Below are 12,500 nucleotides of genomic sequence, written 5' to 3'. Positions count from 1 at the left end.
CCATAGTAGTTGATGGGCACAATATTGACTAGGAATGTAATATATGGTGTTCCTCGTGTTAGTGTTCTCGACCCATGTTGGATATGCAGATGATGCTACTCTCTGCATTAATTCCATTTCCTGAATGTACAGTAGACATGTAGCTGCTAAATCCGGTGATAGAGATCTAGCTAGAAAATAGTGTATGACTAGAATGTTAGGGACGGTGGCTCCTCATCATCTAGATCTTTGCCTTGATAATCAATTATTATTATTATTATTATCATTATTATTATTATTATTAGATAAACTACAACCGTTGTTGGAAAAGAGATACTATACACCCAAGGGCTCCCACAATGAAAAATAGGCCATCGAGGAAAGAGAACATGGAAACAAATAAACTACGAGAGAAGTAATGAACTATCAATATAAAGTATTTTAAGAACAATAATAACATTGAAATAGATATTTCATTATATCAACTTATAAAACTTTAAAAAAAAACGAAGAATAAAAAAAACAGGAACTAAAGCAATAAGATAGATTAGTGTGCCTGAATGTACCCTCAAATAGAAGAACTCTAATAATAATAATAATAATAATAATAATAATAATAATAATAATAATAATAATAATAATAATAATAATCATCATCATCATCATCATTATCATCATCAACATCATCTCACTTGTTCCCCTTACTTGCAATAAATCATTCTCTCTCTCTCTCTCTCTCTCTCTCTCTCTCTCTCTCTCTCTCTCTCTGTATATATTGGATTAACATAACAGTATTTTCCTTTAGAAATGGAACATACTGATCCCATTAGTGTCTTCTGCCCTTACAACCTCACAAAATGTATGGTAGACTTTTTCTCAATGCCTTTTCCTGTTGTTTTTCCTCTTTTATTGTCTGGTTTTTCTTCTTATAGTTAAATTTATCCTAATTATATTATCGAAAGGCATACGCTTGTTTATTTTTAAATTAACCTCATTATAAATTTCTATATGACTCATATTATTATTAGAGATGTTATCATTATTCCTGTTGATGTTGTCTTTCTCTGTTGTTGTCAACTTTAAGTCAAGTTTGGGTACGATAAGAAATTTTCTTATTTGGAGCTGACTCAAAACTTTCTGAAACTTTTATCTCTTTTGATGAGACTTTTTCCACTGAGTTTGTTCGAAATAAATTACTACTTCTTGAACTAAATGCGGATAAAATTAGTGCAATTTTTTTTCCATAAGAACCTCGGAGGAGACTCGAATATTATGAAACTAAACCATGTGCGCACACATTTCATATATATATATATATATATATATGTATATATATATATATATATATATGTATGTATGTATGTATATATATACTATATATATATATATATATATATGTGTGTGTGTGTATATATATATCGATATATATATATATATATATGTATGTCCCATGTTGACGGATAATGTGAGACGTCGGAACATGAGTTTTTTTTTTTCACTTTATTACAAAAGGTTCGTAATTACACTATAATGTACACAGCTAACACCCGCTTAGGTGAGAACCTTGTCTACTTGAGCGCGCAAAGGCAACTAACTAGCCCTCGCTATCAAAATGCGATCTTGCTACAACAACATGCTGAGTTATAGGTTTTGTGGAATTCTCATGATTATAGAGTTAATATACCTTGACGTACAACACATATCTTCATACAAGAATTAGGTCATATATATATATATATATATATATATATAATACAGACTTCAGGTTCTTTACCATTCACAATTATATTTTTAACATTCCTGTGGTATCACTACGTTTAATTACACTCTGATTATCTATTTCAATCATTATATTTTCCCAACAATTGTTTAATTTTCGCAACTTTCAGTGAACTCCAGAAAGCTTCCTTGATATTGTATTTCCTTTATTTATCTTTTTGTATTGATATTTTTACTCTGTGCAATTAAAAAGTGGCAAAACTACGGAAGGATTAAGAGGACCGTCCGCTATGCCCTGCTATTTTTTTTTCTAATTAATTAAAATACACCATTTATATATATGTTTTAGACATATATAATACCTTCATCATATAAAAATTTCAAGTCATTTGATCAAAAACTTTTTAATTTATTAGCAAAAATCATGTTTTTTTTTTTTAAATTTATCAATTATGTTTTCTCTTTTTCAGCTGTATTAAAAAAAGTTTTCATAAATACATATCGGTTACATTTGAAACAAAGACAACAGTTATTTGTTTATAAATACGATAGAATGTAAACGTGAAACGCAATTAGTGATATACACGAACACAGAATTCGCAATTTGAATGCAGTAATGAAAGGGAAAGAACGAATGTATTTTATGCTAAATCAAACTTCAAATTAAAAAAAAAAAAAAAGTTATGGTCAGTTTCGAAATTCTATTTAGCTTGAAATACATTTTTTTTCTCTTTCCTACATTCAAATTGTAAATTCTAATTATTTTTGCCTATTTAATCCATTATTACCTATTGCGCTTTGTGTTCACATTATTTTTGTTACAAGTGAATAAATATTTTATTTTAATTGTAACTGTTATGCATATGTGAATAGTGTTTTTAATGAAAAAAACTTTCAATATTTCTTTTTTATTAATGCTAATATTTTTTTCTTCCTTCGGTGGTTGCTAAAAGTTGATGTAGGATCACATATGCTTACACAGTTAAAGCAAAATATTGGTTGTGTGATTGAAATATAAATTAAAATTCCCCTTTTGATATCCTTGAAATAATCTATCATGCATCGGTCCTTATTAACTCAAACAGGCATCAGAAATACGTAAATGTTATTCACGTACTTATCTATTACTTATTAATGTAATGGTAATTTTCTTTTGAACAAAATGTAAAATCATTTATCTCAAAATGTACATGAAAAAATTTATTCAAAATATCCTTAAGGTGAATTTAAGATTAACCTTTCTGAATTTATTTTATATGGCTTACCACCAGAATGTCCTCTTGATTATATGAAATAAATTTCTATACACTGTTGTTCTTTGATCGTATCTTGAAATAAACTTACAAAAAGAGGGATAATACCTTTATATTATTATTATTATTATTATTATTATTATTATTATTATTATTATTATTATTATTATTATTAGCTAAGCTACAACCATAGTTGGAAAAGCAAGATGCCATAAGCCCAACAGGGTAAAATAATAATAATAATTATTATTATTATTATTATTATTATTATTATTATTATTATTATCATTATTATTATTATTATTGTTATTGTTATTATTATTATTACTAGCTAAGCTACAACCCTAGTTGGAAAAGCAAGATTCTATAAGCCCAACTGGGAAAAATAGCCCAGTGAGGAAAGGAAATAAAGAAATAAATAAACGATATAGGAATTAATGAACAATTAATATAAAATATTTTTAAAATATTTGTGAAAAAAATAAGCACATAAATTTGGTCATAATTAAAGTTAATTCAACGTTAGCAACTTTTATTGTAGGATTTTTGGGGGAAGGGGTAAGGGTAAAGGATAAAGGATAAGCAACTACTTTTATTGTAGGATTTTGGGGTGAAGGGGTAAGGATAAAGGATAATCAGCCACTTTTATTGTATGATTTTGGGGTGAAGGGGTAAGGATAAAGGATAATCAACCACTTTTATAGTAGGATTTTTGGGTGAAGCTGTAAGGGCAAAGGATAAAGGATAATCAACCACTTTTATAGTAGGATTTTTGGGTGAAGGGGTAAGGGTAAAGGATAATCAGTCACCTTTATTAATGTCAATTAGATTTTTCTTATCTTTAGAGAGATCATGCCTCTGGTTGGGGGATTAGGGGAAGATAAAGGTGGGGGAAGGATGAAGAAAGTAGGAGTGTTATAGAAGGGGGCAGACCCCTTTGCTTAGTGGCTTTCCCCCTTTAGTAGAGACCTCATAGGTGAATATCTTCAACTTCCCTTTGGAAGTATCCTACACTGGTTTATATTTTAACATCGTTTGATTATATTTTCTTCCTCAGAATGCCCTTCCAAAAGTAACTTTTTCTGCTTCTAACTTTCTTGTAAGTCAATACGCAAGCGTCTGAAGAGTGAATAAGTGTAGTTTGACATAATACCCACACGATCCAATGAAAAACGTCCTGTCTGTTATATTGCAATACTATCTATACTGCTGCTTTCTCTCGTTGTTGTATATATACTGGCCCTTTTGGCTCTTGCAGTAATGCAGACCGTAGGCTGTTTTTTCTGTCGATCAGCAGTATGACACGATGCTTTGGAATTTCTGGCACAATTCGAAGGGATAACGCACTGACAAGACCAACTTCTCTAGTTTTATTCTAGATTAAGTCGGCTATTACGCGTTATCTCTTGCTTCTAGAACAGCCTGTGACTTCCCCTGGCCTTGTAAAGCCTATTATATTCTATAAAAGCGGATCAAGGAATTCAGGTGGACCAGTCTAGACGAAAGTCATTTGCCTTTGTAAGGGCGATAGGATCATTGTTAGCCCAAAATACCTCTAAAGCACTTTGTTCTTGGGCAGAATGGTTTCTCTACAGGGAATTTGTGTTCTCAAAATTATTTTAGAGATGTTGAAGGGACTCAAAATTGTTGTACCCAGTTCAAATGGCTTAAGAAATGTTGCTCTCACTTTCGTTGATGGTCCTTCTTTAAAAAAAAAAAATGAAGGAATTAGCTTTTCACTAAAGGTTTTCTTAATTGCTAAAGGGAGTCTAGGAGGAATCAAAAGTAAAATTGGTACATTTAAGGTTATTTTGGCATTCGATACAAAGTGATTGATAGCAAATGCTAGAGAAAGTTAGAGAAAGATAACTGTTATATTTATATATCATCATCATCAACCGTTGCTTGTCCACTCCAGGACAAAGGCCTCAGACATGTGCTTCCACTCCCGTCTGTTTATGGTCTATTTTTGCCAGTGTATACCTGCAAACTTTCTTAGTTCGTCAATCCACCGTCTTCTCTTCCTTCACCTGATTCGTTTGCAGTCTCTAGGGACCCATTCTGTTAATCTTATCCATCTGTCCTTCTCATTATATGTCCTGCACACGTCCATTTCTTTTTCTTACGTTTGCTGTGAGCGACCAGACATAAATCTCCCACCATCACCCATCCGCACTGGCCAGCGTGGTGATGAAAACCGGCCAAACCCCAGACTTGATTTGACATGTCCAAGGTCTTTGTACTGCAGTGGACTATAAATGTCTGCATTTGTTGATATGTATATATATATATATATATATATATATAATGAGAGAGAGAATTGTACCCCAACGTAGTTCTAATTAGGCATAATATGTATCGCCGCTAATTAATTCTGTTCTAAGGTGCTTATCTCAATTAAGGTTAATTTGAGTAACATTATTACAGAATTACACACAATTACATATATAAGTCTTTTTATAGTTTATATATGAAATATCTATTTTAATGTTGTTATTGTTTTGAAAATATTTTATTTTAATCGTTCATTACCTCTTATATCGTTTATTTATTTCCTTATTTCATTTCCTCACTGGGCTGTTTTTCCCTGTTGGAGCCCTTGGGCTTATAGCATCTTGCTTTTCCAACTAGGGTTGTAGCTTAGCTAGTAATAATAATAATAATAATAATAATAATAATAATAATAATAATAATAATAATAATAATAATATATAACAAAAGAGAACTCTCCATAGTTCGATAAATATCTCTGCCACTCAGTAAGTCTTCCTCGAGACTGAAATCGTTCGTTGTGAACTTTACGTCCGAAATCGTATGAAACACGAAACGAAGATTGGTGAAAAGTCCTCTCTCGCTCTTTGATGTCACACAAGACGAACGAAAATATTCGGATCCGGCTTCGGGTTTATGGTCGCAGGAAATGGAATTACTTTTCAGGAAAGAGATGTTTAATTACTTGGGTGGATTTTTATTTTTGTATGTCCAGATTAAAAAAAAAATGTATATTTTTTTGTATATTTTTTATTTGCGATCGTGAATATTATGTGGACTTTTTGTATTAGAGATCTTTGATGACTCAAAATATTTATTGTTTATATTTTTTATTAATAAGCCAAATTATTTATTGTTCATATTTTTATTAATAAGGATTTTCAATTAAGATATTTTTCTAGGCCGCCTACTTTGATAAGTCAGATTTCCAAATATATTTTCGTGTTTGTGAGTGGATGTAATATATAATAGTATAGGACAATTTAGAGCAAGATTTCAAAATAGTTGAGTAATAGCAAATCTTTGTGTAATTTGTTGTCTCATATATAGTAGGTTTAATTGGCTTGAATTTTTACTAGATTTTTTTTCTTAAAATTTTGGTCGTACAAATATCTCGACGTTTCTGTGAATTGTTTGAGATAATTTTTACTGAATTTTTTTATCGACTAATTATTATTATGGTTGTTGTTGTTGTTGTTACTAGCTAAGCTGTAACCTTACTTAGAAAATCAAGATGCTATTAGCCCAAGGTCTCCAGCAGGGAAAAATAGCCCAGTGAGAAAACAAAACAAGGAAATAAATGAACTATCCGAGAAATAATGAAAAATTATTATAAAATGTTTTATCAACAATATCATCAAAACGGATATTTCATAAATAAACTATAAAAAGGCTTATATCAGACAGTTCAACATTAAAAAACATTTGCTGCAAGTTAAGTGGATATGGTTTTCCCATTTAAGCTAATTCCTTTGATAAGTGGTAACTCCAGAGGAAACAGGATACAAAGAATCACTACAATCTACATCTTTTATTTGACTAATCAAGAATGAAGTAGTCCAATATAACAGCTGCTGTATCATTCACCTACAAAAGACTAGCGGGCCATGTTGAACAGAAACACACACGGTACTTAATTGTTCCATCCTCCGTTTCCCTTCTTGCTCTGCCAACATGTATTCCCCTTCTGTTCCAGCACCTCTGAAACACCCTGTAACCAACAATTTATAAGGCCTAACTATAATCCTTCCGTTCTTCCTTTTATCCTACATTCTCTCCATAGGACCGGACCTCTCAAACAATCATAGTCCCTCGTATCTCATATATATATATATGTATATATATATATATATATATATATCCTACATTCTCTCCATAGTACCGGACCTCTCAAACAATCATAGTCCCTCTTATCTCATATATATATATATATATATATATATGTATATATATATTATATATACAATATATATATATATAAATATACATATATATGTATATATATATATATATATATATACATATACATACATACACACACTGTATCAATGTCAACATTTCATACTTCTTCCTCTCATTACATGTAGCAGAATGAGCTCTTTATAAATTCTTTATAAATATGTGTATGTTCGCGTGCCGATGTTATGTATGCATATATAAATTGAATGTATATGTATATGATTATATATAATATTTATTCACAATATTTACCTCCCAACAATTCCTATTTTACTAATACGTTTTTTTCGGATTTGTTTCTAGTATTTTGTATTTTAGTTCAAGTATATTGTATTTGGAACGCTACTTCGCTAATGAGTACAATTACTGTTTGCAATTAAGCTTATTTTTTGTGCATTACATTTAATGCATGCAACCTTATGTGACAGTTTCATTTTTAAGCATTCCTCATTTTTTAGTGAATACTGAAACAAAGCTAACAATAATATTGCATTTGTAATTTTGAATGTAGACTTTAATTTTTTTTTCTTTTCAAATGTATGTTTTCTTGGCATGAAAATATATTGTAGTTACGTTAAAACCATATATTCTGTGTGTGATAAAAATCTAGTTTTACTTGTCAAAGTAAGGGTATAGCTTTCGTCTGACTGTCTTTGTACATTGATCACTTATTCGTGACATTTCACGGTAACATACGCTGTCTGCGTCAGTGATTGGCAGGTGTCAATCAGGGCAAAGATCATTATTTTCTTGCTTTTACTATTGTTATATATTTCATATATTTGTATTTGTTTGGAATTGTGGGATTTTGATGTTGTATATCTGTAACTCGTAGCTACGTGTTTATCTTACTTTTAAATTTTAATATAAAAACCGCAAAATATGTCTATAGTCAATTCTTTTTAGTGAGGCAGATTTGCACCGACTCGCGGGGGTGCCCTTTTAGCTCGGAAAAGTTCCCTGCTATCTGATTGGTTGCACAAGATTATTCTAACCAATCAGCGATCAGGAAACTTTTTCGAGCTAAAAGGGCACCGCTGCGAGTCGGTTCAAATGCGCCTCATTAAAAAAAATTGAGTATAGTTATATTGTAATTTTTTTTACTAAAGTTTTTGGTAGGAAACATTGTCATTAGGAGGCTAAACGTAAATTAAGGATTAGTTAAGGCCCATATGCTTCCCTTGCTTTTGTTCTGCTTAATTTTTAAAGGGGGGGGGGTGAGTTTCAACCATTCAACCCTGCTGAGACAACTGACCTGCTGACACACCATAAGCAGTAATGCTCTTTGTAGCCTTTCACAAATTCTCGTACATTTAACATTGTTTTTATAGCTCTATAAAATATTTTTTAGTTTATCAACCAATATAGTCTGATCTCTCTCTCTCTCTCTCTCTCTCTCTCTCTCTCTCTCTCTCAATAAACATTTTCCCCATCTATGGATCGACCAAAACTGCCTGGTTCAAACAAAAAAACAAACATAACACACAAACCAAATTGCTCTATGGTCTTTTGTTATCTTGTACAGAGATTACAATGATTAATCTCTCTCTCTCTCTCTCTCTCTCTCTCTCTCTCTCTCTCACCAAATGTTTTCCCATCAATGGATCGACCAAAACAAACAAGCACAAACAAAATTAAAAACCCAATTGCTACATTGCCTTTTGTTATTTTGTAAAAAAAAATTTATTACATTGATTATCCTTTCTCTCTCTCTCTCTTTTCTCTCTCTCTCTCTCTCTCTCTCTCTCTCTCTCTCTCTCTCTCTCTCCAACTGTTTTCCCATCAATGGATCGACCAAAACAAACAAGCACAAACAAAATTAAAAACCCAATTGCTACATAGCCTTTTGTTATTTTGTAAAAAAAATTTATAACATTGATTATCCTTTCTCTCTCTCTCTCTCTCTCTCTCTCTCTCTCTCTCTCTCTCTCTCTCTCATACCAATCGTCTCTCCCTTGCCCTTAGGTACCCGAGGCACAGCCACCCCCAGACGACGGAGCCTCCCCACGTCAATCACAGAACCCGGGAGAAGATGCTCCTGGACGAGATCTTAGGCAACGGCACCTACGACAGGAAGATCAGACCATCTTCAGTTCACAAGAAAGGTGAATAAAAATTTTTAAAAAATTAAGCTTTTTTAAATCACTGGTTCTTTTTATGTTTTCCTCCCAGAGTCTGCAGTGGATGGATGCATGCTGTGATCTCTGATGGTGAAGCTAGACTTTAGGATTTCTTAATTAGTCTGACAGTATTGGTTTGTGAACGTAATATATTTGTTGATTAAATGGAAAATAAGGCAATTAGCCATTCTATCTCTGTTTGGATGCCTACTCAAGCCATTTTTCATTTAAAATGCGAACCTAAAGTCCAGTTTTACCTTATTAAAAAGGATTACTTTTAAATTTATACCTCCTGGCTAGTACAGTGTTAACGTGTTTGCCTAGCATTCGCATGACAGCAGATCGATCCCAACCCGGGACCGTGAGTTTAAGCTGTTTACTGGGGAGGCCACTGCTGTGGTTGGGCACCACAGTGGTGGGGTTGGGCTTGCCCGGCTGACATTCTGGTGAGCATCTATTCTGATGAAACTGGAATTAAAACCAGACACTTTTGCCTTTAATTCCACTGCTAGTTTGTACATACATCAAAACTATTTCTATTCCCGTTTAGTGTACCAGACTGACCCCGGTGATCACCTCCAAGTTAAATTTGGTAATTAATTATATCAGCATCTTTATCTGTTTCTTCTTGATTGTGGCCTTGGTCAAACTTGAATGATTTTTTGCCGTTCTTATTTCATAATTATCTAGGCAAATAAAAAAAAAATGTAAAGAAAAAATCATTTCATTTGTAATTCCCTCTGAAGGACTTTCATATTTTCAGGATAATACTACTTATATTATTTGCATTCATGAACATTTTGTGAATCATTGATAGATCTCAATAAAGATTTTTTCGTTTTTTGAAATGAGTGAGATTTTAAAAAAAATATTTCCGTCTTATATTTTTTTTTTCTATTTCAGTATTTAAATGATTGGGACGATACATTAATTTATTTCTTCTACCTTTTCCCCTAACAGCTGAGGAAGGTGACTTCACTACAGTCATCATCAACATCATGATTCGATCTATAAACAAAATCGATGATTACCACATGGTAAGTATTCAGAGAAGAGAGAGAGAGAGAGAGAGAGAGAGAGAGAGAGAGAGAACTTAAAATTCCCAGTATGGTCCCATTACTTGGTTCGCCGAAATTCTCTAAAGCAAAAACGCACTTCTTGTTTAATGAGAGTATATTGGCAAGAAGGAGAAATATGATGGGAAAGTAAAGAAGTTTCCCTCTATATTGACGCCACCGTTCACCCTTTCGCTGTGACGTCTTTCTCGGAAGCGAATTCGAAGCAGTGCTGCCAGGTCTAGCTGTTAAAATTTCACTAAATTGCATAATTAAATTTCCCTTTTTGACACAATATTTGTAATTTTCCCCGTAAGTTTTCTGAAATGTCCCTGTTTTTTATGTATTTTCAATTTTTTTCCCGTTTTCCTGTACCCGACAGAATTTCCCTAAAACATGGAAATTTCCCTGTATCTGGCAGCACTGATTGGGAGTTGTCCTGTGAAATAACGTCGTGGTAGCGAGCTTCCTTTTGGTGAAGGATTCTAAAGAAATACACACACACACACACACACACACACACTTTCATGTGTTTCCTTCGGCTAACACATAGATAGAAGGGAATTAGTTGCCACAACATAGTTTCAGGGTTGAATGTTCAGCAAAAGGGTATTGTACACCATGGTCTAGGTATACTGTGTATGTACTTAATTTAAGAGTCCTAGACCGTGGTGTATGCATACTTCAACGAACACACGCGTGGAGAAGATTAGCCAATTTGGCTCCTCCTCCTTTATTGTTTGGTGAAACTAGAGGCCAGGAAATGGTTAAATGTCTGAATACATAATTTATAAAAGTCTTCCTAGTTGTACCCAAACTTAGTCAGGTTCTCCTCGGAGAAAATTTATCCATTTGTATTCGGGCAAATTGATAAAGAAATTAGTTTTAGTCTTATAGTGAACAACTGTTTCATTATCATTTATGGATAGAAACAAAAATATAAACTTTTAGTTGTAATGGCTACACCGTAAATTTTCATGTCCGATTATCTGGGTGATAGGTTTTGTATACATGCACTATACAGATGTCTTAGCCAACTCCTCCACTGAGAAAATTAGTTTTTCCTTTTTTTTTTTTTTTAATTTTGGGGATTTGTTAAAAGAAAAGTTAGTGACAGAAGAGTGGCTTCATCTTTTAGATGAAGAAAATTTAGGTCTAAGTTACTCTTGTTTGCTTTCTGATCATCAGCCTATAATTAAGTCTTAATCACTTTGTCCTCCACCAGTTAATAACAGTGCTACATGTGCATTTTTCTTTTTACTGTGTGGTTGAAGAATATGTCTTTCAGTTGGGAATATATTAAACTATATTCTACATCAAGCCAGTATCCCAAACTTTAAGTGCCTACAAAGAAAACAACACTAACACTGGACTTTACAGCCACAGCCGCTCTGTAACCGGTGAATCCAAAAGAATATTGAAGAGCAATGCATACAGACAGCAATTATTCCTATAGCTTATTCCTTTGAATCATTTCCTTCACCCAGACATACCCTACAAACCCATGGTCAGCCTATTGAAAGCTATTGCCACCGTACCATCTTACTTGTAACTACGTCGCCTCCTTGTTTCTTTTCATTTTGTAACACCCTCTTCCACAAGATAATCTTAAGCTTACACTATCAATCTACACTTGCGTTATTTCGTTCTGCCACTCTTCTATCCTCTATAAAAGAAAAGAAAAAAAAATCTTCAAGATTCTCACTCCGTCACTGAAGCTACATTTCTTCTTCATTTTCGCCTTTTGTCCTGAGATCCATTCCCTTATGGACACACATTATTGTATTTAGTTTACGTTCCTGTACATCTTATTCTGACTTCCTCCTCCTCATTTTATTCCTTGTCCTTTTTTTCTGTCTCGGTTTTTCTTTCTATTATATATATATATATATATATATATGTATATATATATATATATATATATGTACATATATACAGTATATATATATACAGTATATATATATATATATATATACATACTCTTGAAATATCTACACATTACCCCTTCTGTCATGCAATAATACATCAAGCAATCTAAGTTTTACCTCTTACTGATTTTATTTTATATATATATATATATATATATGTATATATATATATATATATTGTATATACATATATATATATATATATATATACATACA

General features: G+C 32.3%; 1 protein-coding gene across 5 annotated transcripts in view; it reads left to right on the top strand.

Annotated features, from left to right (window-relative positions):
* Positions 1-12,500, top strand: part of LOC137617241 (glutamate-gated chloride channel-like) — a 959,538-nt gene that overhangs the window by 923,525 nt on the left and 23,513 nt on the right. For all 5 annotated transcript variants that reach the window (XM_068347202.1, XM_068347206.1, XM_068347204.1 and 2 more), the window contains 2 exons: positions 9,147-9,286; positions 10,262-10,338. In XM_068347202.1, coding sequence (XP_068203303.1) covers positions 9,147-9,286; positions 10,262-10,338 — 217 coding nt within the window. The remainder of the gene's footprint in view (positions 1-9,146; positions 9,287-10,261; positions 10,339-12,500) is intronic.

This window comes from Palaemon carinicauda, chromosome 23 (assembly GCF_036898095.1).
Source record: "Palaemon carinicauda isolate YSFRI2023 chromosome 23, ASM3689809v2, whole genome shotgun sequence".
NCBI classification, from domain to species: Eukaryota; Metazoa; Arthropoda; class Malacostraca; order Decapoda; family Palaemonidae; genus Palaemon; species Palaemon carinicauda.
This window is presented reverse-complemented; position numbering and strand designations above follow the sequence as displayed.